Below are 15,176 nucleotides of genomic sequence, written 5' to 3'. Positions count from 1 at the left end.
AATGAGGCAGAGGTCACAGTGAAATTGTCAAGCAGAGGAAAAGAGCAAAGACAGTTTCTCATTCCTACACATTCCGGGATCCGCATAGATGATTATAGCTAGCTACACGTCAAATCAATCCTATGCATATTCACCAAAAACTCAGTGCCTGATTGCATTTGTGGCCAAATTGTAACCTATCCGAATACTGAAATTGTATTTAAAATGCACTAATACAGACGTCATTTGGGACCAGAATAGGTGGAATTTAAAAGAATGGTTATTGCATTTCTGACATTTAACACCTACTTCATTTAATAAGCGCTCAGCGGGCCTACTGCCTCCAGTGTAAATGATTTTGGATAGCTTTCAAAGGACAAGCAGCTGAAAATCTATAAACAGTGGCAGCCGAGCAATCTACAAGTCTGATTAGTGACTCTCCGAGTTTTTCTTGCTTCACCTTCATGAGGTGACATATATCTGCCAAGGTCGTTTACTATGTGAGGGATCAATAGGGGATCTGGAGATGCACAGGCAAAGATGAATTTTCATTCTTCATTTACTGACTCACAAAGAATTTAAGATTTATAATCACATCAAAGCTGAGGCTTCATTAAAAAAAAAAATCTTATCAGGTCCGGGCCGAAGTTTCCCCACCAGATATGAAGTACAGAGCATGTAAGGCATGTAAAGCAATCATCCTTATGCAGCTTTCTGGAGACACATCAAACCAAAGAAGCTGTTGCAAAGTTTAAGTAGTTCAGTAGTTCAGCTTCTTAGTACAGGTGATATTCCTGCTTTTATATCTATCTATCCTGCTGACTCAGGTGGTGGTTGCATGCACAAATGCTACTAGCTGGATAAAGAATCTCACATCTGCCAACACAGAAGTGCTTGTATCAACTCAGTTTCACATTTCTTAGCTTTATTCTGACCACTGCTGAAATGCTAGATGACTGGAACTTTCCAGTTCTCTGGGTGGTTAATATTCCTTAACTGATTTGCTTGTTGGCATAGATAGAGAGCTATCAAATGGGCACGATTATGATGCACAAGAGAAGTGGAGATTTATATCACAAAAATCTAGAAGGATAATCTCTACTGAAGTACTGAAGGAACTCCTTGAAATGAGAAGAGAAACATTTTCAAAGAAAACACCGAAAACTCCATTTGCCTTTTGGAGAAAAACAAACAAACATTTTGGGACAATATTAGAAAGCAAAGCAGATTTTGAAATAATCTAAAAATGTAAAAATGTTGGATTAAAAAAAATGCATTAACGGTAAAAAAAATAAATAAATCCAAGATGTTAAATCCAAGACAAGGGTAAAGTGTTCCACAGACAAATTGATTGGAAAGTGAAGTACTATATCTGTTGAATGCATCCTTTATTGTCTCTTCTTCCTGGGCTCTAAGAACTGAACATTTTTATACAGTATCTATTGATCTCAAAAGAAGAAAGAAGGAGAAACACCTAATTCTCCCACTGAAATCAATGGCATTTAGACGGTTTCACACTTAAAAAGATCACACAATATACAGCTTTGCTTCCCTGAAACTTTTATTCCCCCCCAAAAAAAATAAAAATGATTGCTTAATACACTACAAAATGTCAGAAAGCATTAGAGTCATAGCTCAAACATATTGGTATTACCTCCTCTCCTTCACCCCCCTCAAATTGGGAAAATAAATAGTGACAAGAAAGCGAAGCTCTTATTTCTTTTTAATCTAGTGATTTAGTTTGAAGGTAATAAAAGAACAATTACTTTGATTTGAAAAAAAAAAATCTTTGCTTTAATCAGAAATAGCCATTGTCCATGCCTATTACCTAAAATAACTGATGGATTTATAGCACAACCAGTTGTGTTTAGTAGATATGTGTGTGATTGAATGGTTATATAATGTTTTATTTATCTGAATTCAGATGCAATGGATTAAGTGCTAGCTTTGAATCTGGAAACACCGCTTCAAATGTCTAACTACCTATTCAAGAATATGATATAAATAGTTGATATTGTTTTTCAAGGGAAAAAAAGTAATAAAGATGATAATGGTATTACAAAATACCTATTTTTCCTCCTCTTGTTATTCCATTGGTTTTCATCATTAAAAAAAACCCCATTTATTATTAATTCAGTAAAAATACTCCTGTCCTCTCCCCTCTCCCTCCCCCTTCCCTTTTTTAGAGCCTAAAAATAATTTTCAACATATTTGATTTTTGAATAACCCATTGTTAATCCACAATTAACAGTGGAATGCTTTGCCTTCAGAAGTTGTGGGTTCCCCATTGCTGGAGGCTTTTAAGAACGGATTGGACAATCATTTGTCTAAATTGGTATAAGGCAGGGGTAGGCAACCTTGGCTCTTTTATGACTTCAGGACTTCAACTCCCAGAATTCCTGAGCCAGCATGGCTCAGCTTGGAAACCTCTCCCTATCCCCTCAGCATGGCTGGCTCAGGAATTCTGGAAGTTGAAGTCCATGAGTCATAAAAGAGCCAAGGTTGCCTACCCCTGGTATAGGGTCTCCTGCTTGAGCAGGTGGCTGGACTAGAAGACCTCCAAGTTCTGTTATTGTTTATGGTCTGTATATTGTCATTTCTTGAGACTGACCAGAATGCTAAGCCAATTCCTCAACATGTCCTTTGCTGCCTATTTGCTTCCTGACATTGGTGCCAAGAGACAGTGGGAAACAGTTGGATGGATGAATTATTAACCTTATCTGCCATTAGCTGCTTGCATTTTTTTTATAGAGGGATCCCCTGAATATTCAGATTCTTTCCTTGTTATTGCTAAAGTGATTGTCTGCAATCACATACAATAATAAAACAGGAGGGGTTTTCTTTTGGGTGCTGGGGTTCATTGAAATAAGACATTGGATTAGATTTTACAATTTGATTCCAGCATCCTACTTTTCTTTGTGATGAATTAGTGAAGTCCATAATTCAAAAGATATGGGCAAATGTTTCCCCATACACTTTTCTCGACAGCTAGAAATACATTGTGGAGCTATTCAGCAGTCTAGTAGCTGATTATAAAGAGTGCTGGACCAAAAATTCCTTCTGCATTGTTTTTAACATTTTTTTTCTTATATTATTTCCTATTTTTTCCCCTGAAAGAGAAGAAAACTCTGTTAATATGGGTGTGGTGTTCTTGCAGTTATTTTATGGACTAAGTTAAAAATGATAAAGATGTATTTCATGGTACAATCTCCTCCCCACTTCCCCTACTTCAATAAATTTTCAAAGAAAGCTAGATTTTCCCATATTTTTTTTTTTTTTCAATTAAGGCTCTAGGAACAGGTACTGAATGATATTGGAGCATGTTCTAAAAACACAAAGAGCACTAACAACGTCAACTGCTCCAAGTTGAACAGATATTTTAAACCATGATAGCGATAATGTACAGGAAGTCCTCATTTAGTGATCACAACTGGGACCAGCAACTTAAGTCATTAAGCAAAACATTGTTAAGTGAAACTACAACTGTGTTTATGATCTTACTTCAGCTTTCCTTTGATTTACAGACCACTGAAGATCATAAATGCAAAATTACTTTTTCATCATGGTCACAACTGCAAATAGTCATTAAATGAGGCAGTTGTTAAATGAATCCATTAGCAAGGGCTGGCCTACATGGCTTCTTTCAGCTCCATAATGGTATAATTTTAAGAGCACCCTTTGCATGGGAAGAAGTCTTTTGAGAAATTGAAGGTTTTTTATGGAGCATTAACATGTTTTATGTCTCCTTCATGAATTTTGACCAATTTAATTTTAAGGCCAACTAAACCTTTTTGTACTGGGCAAATGGCAGCTATCTACAGTGTGCTATCCCTATCCTTTCTGCTTCAGGAAAACCAAATGAAAGAATATATATATATATATATTTCCCACTACCTTTTTAGAGGAATTCTCTAACCTTGGTGACATGAATCACAGAATTCCAATTCTTTCTCAGTGGGTAGAAAAAAGTCATTTCTGGGGAAAGCATTTCACTTAATTGCCCAACTTTGGAAAACTCCCTATCTCAACATGTGTATGTGTATGTATATCTACATTTTTCTGTCTCTCTGACACTCAGAATAATAATAGTAATAAAAAAGTAAAAAAATGTCATCACTGTCATCTCTCTCTCTCTCTCTCTCTCTCTCTCTCCCTTTTTTCCCAATATCCCTGAGTCCTGTGTAGGAACTATAGAGCATGCTGTTTATTGAAGCATGCCAGCTGATCACCTGGCTCCAGAAAAGTGTGCATGTGAACCAGAATACATGGAAAACAAACTTCCATGTCTTCTGATACATGGATGACTTATGATCAGCCACTGCAATTATGACCGTCATTCTTTAACATGCGAGGAGTCCTATTTATTTATTTATTTATTTAATTTTATTTATATGCCGCCCAATCCCAAAGGACAGCTGATTTGTGAAAATATCTATACCAAGTTTCAAATCTGTGGTTTGTGGCAGTGCCAATGACCTGCTTGTCAGCAACAGCATCTGGCAGAGACTATAATGATGTCACTCATGTCATCTCATGTCATCAGCACTCAACGGAAATGAATAGCACATTTTGTATCAGTTGTGTAACAGAGTAGATAACATCGGGTGATTCAGGAGATATCACTTATCCTTCCTGTCCTATTTCCTGAGAAACTCAAACTTGAGGTTTTTCTATGGATACCTGGGAATATATTTCACTTATTATTTAGTTTAGTTCTTGATGGTGGTAGTGGAAGTGAAGATGGATGATGATGGTGATGATGATGGTTATGGTGGTGGTGGTGGTGGTGATGATGTTGATGATGATGGTGATAATGATTATGTGAAATTTAGGCGCTCAAAGCATGGCTTGGGAGACATGTCAAGGCTTAATATTGTTAAATGATGATATTTGAATAAAGTCAAATTAATTTCCATACCTTTCCTCTTCCCCAAAAATCTGGTTCATTTGATCAGTCAAACCATATCACCAAATCTTATCTTCACCTTCCTGGTAACCCACCTTGGGAATGGCAGAAGAAATCCTGGGGAAGGATTTAAGACCCATCTCTTTGTTAACACCACCTACATTTCATAATCTGCTTCCTGAAACGATCCATTCCTTGCATTGGCCCAATGAGGTAATGAAAAACCGTGGGATCACACCAAAAACACATTTTTAAAAATAGCAAAGTTGAAAAAAAAAATGACCAAGTTTGGTAGATTGCTAAAATTGTATTTTCAGTGATTGAGTAAGTCTGTGACAATACCAGACTGAGCTTATTTGAATAGAGTTAATAGAGTTAATTTTTGTAAATGAATATGAAGTCCCAAGCAAGAGGGAGAAATTACAAAAAACAAAACAAAACAAAGCAAACAAAAACACCCTTGAAACCACACTTCTGCATTTTTATTAGGAAATGTATATAGATGTATTCGTGGAGGCAATACGAGCTCAGTTCAAAGAAAATTACATCACTTTACCAGGATAATTTATCTATGTGTATCAGTAAAATAATGAATTCCTTTAAGATGTATCTCAGCTCTACAATTTAAGTAGCTTTTAACAGGTCAAACATACATTCGGTGAGTGTAATTATCATCCTTTAAATTCTGCCTGCCTGCCTCAGTATAGTTATCTGGTTGACACTATTATAATCTATTCATGTGATTCTGAACAATATTAAATCCCCATTTGTATCCACTGTTGTTCACATCAATTAATTAATCATGACTGAAGGTGAGGACACCACAGTAGTATTAATGCCAAGTTGGAAAAGAATGGATGTAGTAAGGTTTTTGCCTTGCACTAAAAAGATTGAAATGGCATCTATGCAGTATAAGCAGGGAAGGAAGCATTTTAATTGTGATATGGGGATAACTGCATAGTACTGTGTAAACTTGAATAATCCAATCTTGTCTTATGGAATCCTATTGTTCTCCATATATTACAGAGAGCAAGCATAGTGAAGTGGATGTTATGGAAGTTAAAAATAAATTTAAATACTCACCACATTTGATTTTGTTATAACCTTAAAACAGCCATCAATAACCATATTAATTGTGCACTTAAAGCAGAATCATAAAACCCACTAATGTGTTTTATTTGTCAAGCCTGAGGAAAAACAGGAGAAATTCAAACTGCTAATAACTGCCACGTTTTGGTTGTTTTGTTAGGATTTTCCACAGCAATTACTGCAATTCAACCCAGAGAGAGAAGTGTAATAGAGTTCATTAAAATCAGCGGATCTGAAACCTACGTTTGGACTTGTTTTGGGTTTTGTATGCTCATAATACAGTCTGAGAGTAAATTTACAGCAAAAAAAAACTGTTCACTGATGCTCATAAGTAAGTATACTATTGAAAAAGCAAGTAAGCAGCAGAGCATAATTTAACAAGTCCATAGAAGAATATCTAAGTCCTTATAATGGTGAGGTGACAGTAAACTGAAGTCCAGTCCATGTCTACGGAGATTCTCAATCGTCCAGGTCATGGTTGTCCTAAAGGGGCTTTTAAAAATGCAACTGGACTTTCTTAGTTTTTTTTTGTTTGTTTTCCCTTTGAAAACATTTTGCTTCTCATCCAGGAGAACTGAAGAAGTTCTCCTGAAGAAGCTTCTTGGATGAGAAGCATTTTTTTTCCCAAGGAAAAGAGTCAAGTAAATCCAGTTGTCTTTTTTTTTTTTTTTTATTAAAAAGTTTTACAAGTTTTACAAAAAGAACAAAACCATACAAAGACAAAAAACAACATATACAAAAAAAACTAAACATTACATAACAAAACCCCCTTTCCCCACCCCCCACCCAAACATCCCCCCTTCCCCCCCCCCAGAGCCCCAGAGCAGAATATAGGCTTAATTAAAAAACAATTAAAAAATTATATTTATAAAAAATATATTTATAAAAAAGGAAAATATAACATTAAAACATATATATATATATATATATATAAATGAAGATTATAAAAAGGCTATATAATATTTTTTTATATCCAGTTTAAATTGTATAAATTTTATCCACTTATCCCAAACAGCAAGAAATTTCTCTTGCATTTGTTCCTTTAAAAAAGCCGAAATCTTTGCCATTTCCGCCAGTTGTCTTTTGAAAAGCATCTTTGGAACAAGTCCAATCCATGTTTGTAATGGTGAAAATAATGTAACAATTCCAAGGGTTCAGTCAAAAAGTGAAATTGAACTTGAGGCTGAGACGGAGAAATTTAGTCGAACAAAGTCAAAACAGAGTTTTGGCCACGTGAATAAAGACAGAATCTATAAAAGAGGTTTCTCATAGCCCATTCACTCGAGAATGGCTTTTTTTTTTAAACTCAAAGTAGACAGACCTATCCCAGTTACAATTCTGATTCTGAAAAAGGCCACGATTCCTTATGAACCTGGCCCTGCAATCTGGCATTTCCTTCTCTTGGTTTTCTGTCCTTTAACCAAGTTGCAGTGACATTCTTTTGGGAATCACAAGTTAGGAGATGCCTTCAGGATTGAGGAGTGCAGGTTCTAAGACATGAAAGAGACTGACTTCTTCCTAGACTATGTCCCATGAGACAGAATTACATGCTTCAGGCATAATTCAATTCACAGAATTCCTGTGTTCATCTTCTGACAAGTCTTCTTCTTGGAGATGGTCCAGGGAGATCATGGCAAGAAAATGCCACTGAACTGGATGAGATCAATTTCCAGAGGAGCTTGTATAGCACTGTTGCACAATCTATTTTTTTTTCTGTCAAAAGCCTTAAAAGCCTGAAGTATAATCCCCTGGAAGCCACACAGTTGGCAGGCTTGAAGTATTCTCACCTATTCTTTCTTCTTTCCCTTCGGAGGTCTGCATCTTTCTTCCTCCAAGTTGCAGAGAAAGGATTGCTAGATGTATTTGAATTTTTCTTTTTCCTCAGTCTTTAAATTTAGACTGAGGGTGGAGGCATCTGGAGAAAATGACAAAAGCAGCATCTTGCTTTAAGCTTGGTCCCATTGGTGTTACTGTGATGTCATGCATATAGGACACTTTTTATCATTTGGATGAAGGGCTCTGACCACACTGATGTAACATCAAAATTGAAGGCTAAATGTTGATCCCTTCCTTGCACAGCCTTAATCCTGTTGCGTAGCTGTATAAATAATGGGCCAACCTTTTTCTTTTGCATCTTTCTCACACAATGCAAGGAAAATAAATTGCGGGAAGCACCGTTATGTTTTCACAAGATGCTACAGCAGGACACTCACCATCTCTGGTGTTATAAACATATTGATTTGGCTTTGAATCTTCCTGCAGTAAAATTGGCTTCTAGGATAAAGTTGACTTTCATTCAAGTTCTATATTACATGTTAGAGCACAAAAATAGGCAATCCATTTTGCAAAGCACTTGTTATTCTGGATAAAGTATGAAACAGCTACAAAGTCTTCATGTTCAAATTTCTATATGAGTTGTTACTTCTGAGTCACACATTTACAGTTAGAGGAAACACTGAAAATAGGTTTGGATTTTAATAAGCAAAGTAAAAGGTGGGAGAAGACAAAGGAGACGACCAGGCTGAGCCTGAGGGTGGAGTCAAATGCATCATCAGTCTGAAGTCCCTATGCCCCTGAAAGAGACCAAAGTCCAGTCCCCCTTTAAATCCATTGATTCTTATCTGGCACCAATTTGCCTTGACTGTTAGTAGATCAGATTCTTGTGTATAGATTGCATGGAATAAACTGACAGTGCTTTCTGAATTCTATAATAGCTCCTGGTTTCTTGCGCCTGACAAAAAATGTATCTATGCTTACTTTCAATAGCTAATCTTGACTTTAATTTCAGGTCTTCCATCTTAAGTAGAAAGTGTCTCTTTCAATAAAAGTGTCATTGCAGCCTCCTTGCTAGAGAAAATTCATTCAGTAATGAAGTTGTCATCTTTTCAGTAGCACTTGGACATTTATTTTAATTTACGAAAGCCTTTAAAAGAAATACATGATGCCTATTTTACTTTAATGAAACAGGATTTTTTCCCCTCCTGCTTTGTGTTTCTTTGTTAACAACCCCTGCTGTTGCTAATGTGCTTTTGCTTTATGTATCTGAGTGATTTTTTTGTTTTGAACCGTTGGCTTTAATTATTAGTACCGCTGTTGTTTTATTTTACATGTTTGCAATAAGTAAATATTTTTTTAAAAAAACCCACCAGAAATACCAAGAAAAGATAAAATTGCCTGGTCACATTGGTAGTTTATAGTTTTAATAACTTAAATACAGGTAGTCCTCAACTTACGACCACAACGGAGTCCAAAATTTATGTTGCTAAGTGAGAAACTTGTTAAGCGAGTTTTGCCCCGTTTTACGACTTCTCCTGCCACATTTGTTAAATGAATCACTGCACTTGTTAAATTAGTAATATGATTGTTAGGTGAATCTGGATTTCCCACTGGCTTTGCTTGTGAGAAAGTCGCATCAAGAGATCACATGACTCTGGGACATTGCAACCGTCATAAATGTGAGTTAGTTGTCAAGCATCAGAATGTAAATCAGATGACCATGGGATGCTGCGATGGTCATAAGTCACTTTTTTCAGTGCTGTTGTAACACTGAACTGTCACTGAGTGAAGTGTTGTAAGCTGTAAATAGATTGACTTTATTGGCACCAATATGGATTGTAGAGGTTGGGTTTATTGTGTGTGGGGGTAAAATTGGGGAGTGTAGAATTGTGATCCATTCACAGCTCAGTAGAACAAAATTTTGTTTCGTGCAGAAAAAAATCAGGAAGGTGATGGCATCTCTTCAAACTGCTATTTCCTTAATGTTGAAAAGGTCTACACAGTTCATTTTGCTTCTGTTCTGCAAAGGTCACAATTTTTCCAACTGAAAATAAACTTTCATGTTTTGCCTGTTCTGTAAGATCCTTCTATGACCTCATTTGCCAGAAGCATTTGTAAATGTTCTTCTCCCTCTGGGTTTGAATTCTCAGTTTCTAGAAGGCTATGATTTCTTGTGCCAAAAATCAGATTAATCTCCTTTGTGAAAAGGAGAGAATATGATGTGTTTGCGGGATGTACTATAATATATATAATAGTGTGAGTTTTTAATTAGTTTTAATTGCTCTTATACAACCATAAAAAGAAAACAAAGCAAAACATGTGAATCAAAACAAAACAAATTACAAAAAAGTCAGAGCAAGCTGTATCCCCTATAAATCCTAAACCAAATATAAGAATGGAATGATAACTGCATATATATATATATATATATATATATATATATATATATATATATATATATATGAGATGCTATGACTCAATTTTAAATAAATTAAACCTTGACCATATTGTGTAATCTTTCCTGACCTTAATAAAAAGCCAGTTCAAAGTTTGGAAGCTGATACGTTTCAGCTACTTAACCTTTCATACCTGGTATACATGCAACTTTTACAGAACCACTTTTTGGCAACAATCCCAGCATGGTGAATCCAAAGTTCTTGATAAATGGGCATGTCTCAAATTTTTAAACAAAATTTTGATACTTAACTCTCTTCCAAGAACCTGAACTCACTATAGTAAGAGGCTACTAAGAGGCACAATCAAAATGTATGCACTAATATATCTTTAGACTTTTTAGTTCTGCAACAAACGTAAGTCCACAATCTATATTTTGCTATTTAAAAAATTCATTAAGGAATCTGTATCCAATAGATATCTATTTATCTATCATCTATCTACTTTCTCTCTTATCCACCCACCCACACATCCACCTATCTATCTATCTATCTATCTATCTATCTATCTATCTATCTATCTATCTATCTATCTATCTATCATCTATCTAGCTATCTATCTAGCTAGCTAGCTATCATCTATCCATCGATCCATCCATTTTATGAAATAATCTTTTAAGATCATAAGAGACATTGATTCTGTATATTGATTCATTGGACAATACTCATTTACATTTGCAATTCTTAATTTCTTTCACATTACTCATATTTCTTTTTTAGTGAAGATCCTTTAATTAATAGAGGTAACACACAACACTAGTAGACTTGCAATTTAAAAAGCAGGAAAGTGTCCCACAGAACAGGAGATGTTTTCTGGATATAAGCTGGCCTTGCAATAGGCTTGTTCACTATATCTCAAAGATCACAAACTACTACCTTTCCCAGAGCAGATCTAACTTGTACCAGGGATTCACTATTTAGCATTTTTTGTTGAAAAACAGATTCTTCTGGACTTGCATATTACAGTTCTGCCAGAATACACTGCACATTCCTAACTGCAGCCTTATGAGGTTACAAACAAATCTAAGTGCATACAAATGGGTCTTTTATGACACAAAGTGTGTTTAAATGTTGCAAACCAAGGAACCAGTTTCAGGACTTCTTTCTGCCATGAAAACAAACCACACCAAAAATCTACCTTATGTTATTTAATGGCTCAGAACTGTGTAACAAACATCAAGTCCATTTAGCTGGAATTAGGTCTGTTCAGTGCCTGTTGCCAGAAGTACTAATATTTACTGAGTTTTACTGTGTAAACTGGATATATTGTATTGTGTCCATTAATGTATCAATCAGATTTCTTTCAATTATTTATTTGTTCAATTTTTATAGCTGCCCATCTCAGTCAAACATTCTGCGACAGTTACAATTCATTATGTATCTCCTACATCATCAGCTGAATTATTTGTTATATTTTTGGCCTGGAATTGTTTTAGCAGAACCATTGCCCTTCATTCCCTTAAATTAATTTTGTATCCGAACGTGCATTTTTAAAATTCAATAAATACATTTTGAACAATTCAGTGAAGTTTTTGGTGCTCTCTGAGGTTGATTGTTTAGATGTTTTATCACCCAACTAGGTAACGTAATCAGACCAAGTGAGAGTGGGATTTCCCATGTGCTTCACTAATATTGAAGCCAGTATTTTGAAACCAAAGAGATATATATAGCGAGAAGGCAGGAAACAGATAGCCAATGCTTTTTTAGGAAAGTAATAAATTTTGTATAATGTTTATATCGCGAGATTTGAAAGGAAAATGATGCTAGTCCAAGCATCTAGGTGTTATTTCAAAGAGAGAGAGAGAGGGAGGGAGGGAAGGAGGGAGAGGGAGAGAGAGAGAGAGAGAGAGATCTACATGCCATAAAAATGTCATCTCTCACATGCTGCTGCAGTGTATTCATTAAAAACATTACTTGGAGCTTTTCCCATGTTATTCCATTCCCGGCTGGCATAATTTTACTCTGGTGGCATATCTGATTAAAAACAACCACAATAAACAAGAATGCATGCAGATTACTCACCATAAACAATTATCCCCCCCCCTCTCTTTCTCTCTCTTCCCACCCAGCTTTTCAGGAGACTGATAAATTACAATTGCTGATATCTTTATTTCATTCATTCCAAGAAAGTAGGAAACACACAACAGAGTGGTCAAAGACCAAATAGGAAAAAAAGAAAAAAAGAAAAAGGACAACCACTTACTTTCTTCCATTGCTACAATGGTTATATTATGCCATGTGCTCGTTTCTCTGTCCAGCGGTGTGGCCAAGGTTATCTTTCCATCTTGGGTGTTAATGTTGAATTGTCTCTCAAGGTCAGTGTTCCGATCGATGGAAAACCTAGGGGATAAAGATTCTTATTAAATTATTCGCTTAAATACTTTTGCCTGATCTGAATAGCACTGCTCTCATAAACTGACGAATCCATGTTTGGCTGAATAGCAGCTTTGTAGCCTCTGTGGATTCACTGAGCATAATAATGGTATAATTCATAAGGTCCAATAAAATAAACAAACAAACAAACAAGAAGTGGGGATCAGGAAGCAGAATTATAGTCCACGGAGTAATTAGCTATATGTTCTCAGCGTGAAGGTTGTCACTAAGATCAGTTGATAGCAGTCTTTTAAAAACTACTGCAGAATCAAGAGTTAATTAGATGATCCATCACTTTTATTGGACAGCTCCTGTTGTATTTCATCGCCACTGCTGATAATTCTGTCAATACAATAAGGGGGAAGGTTGTTTTGTACATGTCTGTGTGTTTTAAAGATGAAGCAAGCACTCCAACAAAAAACGGCTTTACGGTAATTAGGTAAATATGTCATCTCTTTATGCTGTAAACCAATTCTGAAGACAATAGCCTAAAAAAAAAAAAAACACCTTTTCGGGTAAACTACTTTTAAAAGCTGAAAAATGACCATTTTTTTTTGAACTGATTTCATTGGTGTCTCGCAAAACAACTTTGATCTGATAGCAGAGCAAATGAAGAAGGTACAGGTGCATTATGCAGCCTAAACACAGAAAGCCAATTTGACAAAGCTAGAAATCTCGATAGTAAATTGTTCAAACGGTGCATTAAACAAAATGGTGATTTAGAACTCCTTGCAAATTCTTCAAGAAAGCTTTTATGCCGGTCCATTTTCATGGAGTTGTTTTATTAATGCATTACTTGTAAAAGAAACCAAACTGGGAAATTAAACCTTTGGATTTCTGACAGGCTGTGCAGAGAAAGAAAGAGAAAGCAAGAAGAAAAATGACATAATACAGCAACTACAGCTTTTATGGTTCCATTAAATCCTAAGGGAGAAATTAAATACAGAAGCATATTTAGTATCATTCTCAAGTGTGACATCTCAAAACATCACACTAATATCTTTTGCATCTATCCAGTATTCTTCCTTACGATGCAACTATTAATTAATATTAGTTATCTCATGCCATGACTCAGACTGTTGAGTAAACGAGGGATCTTTGGACAAGGTTTTCTCTTCAGATTTTGTTCTGACCTGATTTCAAGAAAATGCATTGTATCACAACTTGGTTATACAGTCAAACTACATTTTGTCATACACAACTCAAAGGAAGAAAAGGAAAAGGAGCAGCAGCAATCGTAAATGTATCCCCCTATAACTAAATACCACGCAGGATAAAATCCACAATTCATCCCTGTAAACATGGTAAACTTAGGGTATAAAATATGGGGCTCCAAAGCCATAAGAGCCTTCAACAACAACAACAATAATAAGATCTGAACTACAAACTAATAAACATTAATTAATTAATTTAAATGGTTTCACAGCATCTCAAGAAAAAATACAGTTTTAGATTATTATTATTATCGATCATCGCATAGTCAGCCAGATGTTCAGACTGGATTTGGCATTTTGTCTACCTATCGAGTCCTTACCCAGGACCTGGGATAGGCAGATGTGGATGTTTGATGGTATTACAGATATTTTTTATTTTTTTTATTATTATTATTATTATTATTATTATTATTATTATTATTATTATTATTATTATTATTATTATTATTATTATGGATCATCGCACAGTCAGCCAGATGTTCAGACTGGATTTGGCATTTTGTCTACCTATCAAGTCCTTCTCAAGGACCTGGAATAGGCAGATGTGGATGTTTGATGGTATTACAGATATCGTCACAGGATGGAGGTGGTTCCTAGTAAGGCTGCCTTTTGCAATTGACTAATAGCGAATTTGTCAATGCCAATGGTGTTCAAGTGGTGCTCCAGTTGTTTTGGGATTGCACCCAGGGCGCCTATTATTTTTGGTATTATTATTATTATTTTAAAAAATGGAGACAGACATGAAAAGTGTTGCAACCACAATCTGCCTCTTCTGGTACAGAAATATTGCATTGCTGGAGGTTTCCAAGAAAAGATTAGACAATCTTTGTCCAGGATAGAATAAAGACTCCTGTCCTGGTTGGGGGAGGGGATTGGACTAAAAGACCTTTAAGGTCTCTTCCATCCTTATGACTCTAAAGAAAACACATGGTCTGATATTTGGATTAAATTTGTGAATTTGTGAACCACCAGAAGCTCTTTTAAATTGCTGGGTGGACCCTTATGCAGAATTCATTGTGTCAACTGCAGCAGTGTTTTGCCAGGCAATAAGGTGAGGGAGACATGAAAGACGGAAGGTCCAGGCTTCCTTCTTGTACAGATTGCTGTACAAATAGCAGCAATCTGTACAGAGATCAAATGCTGGCATGAGTCTTGGGTAACCTAGCCAACAGCTTCCATAATAATTCAAGAGAGACATAACCAGGGCATGAACCAACTGCTTACCCATCTTGGTAGTTCAGAAGTATGGCTCCTTTGAATATTTATGAAATGGAAATTAGCGCTTTTCGTTTTTTTTTAATGGAACACTTTAAAAGAAACCTCTAGCTGAAGCCTTGAAGGAAGAAGAAAGAAAAATGGAGGGAGGGAGATGACCCAGCCAAGATG

The 15,176-nt window shown here is 35.8% G+C and overlaps 1 protein-coding gene across 6 annotated transcripts in view; it reads right to left on the bottom strand.

Moving 5' to 3' along the window:
- CDH8 (cadherin 8) overlaps positions 1-15,176 on the bottom strand; it is a 163,963-nt gene that overhangs the window by 30,840 nt on the left and 117,947 nt on the right. For all 6 annotated transcript variants that reach the window (XM_039327587.1, XM_039327588.1, XM_039327586.1 and 3 more), the window contains one exon: positions 12,407-12,543. In XM_039327587.1, the coding sequence (XP_039183521.1) occupies positions 12,407-12,543 (137 nt within the window). The remainder of the gene's footprint in view (positions 1-12,406; positions 12,544-15,176) is intronic.

The sequence above is a fragment of the Crotalus tigris genome, unplaced genomic scaffold (assembly GCF_016545835.1).
Source record: "Crotalus tigris isolate CLP2741 ecotype Arizona unplaced genomic scaffold, ASM1654583v1 scf7180000024362.2655971311:6658466, whole genome shotgun sequence".
NCBI classification, from domain to species: Eukaryota; Metazoa; Chordata; class Lepidosauria; order Squamata; family Viperidae; genus Crotalus; species Crotalus tigris.
Note: the sequence above shows the minus strand (reverse complement) of the source record. Positions and strands in the feature narration are given on the sequence as shown.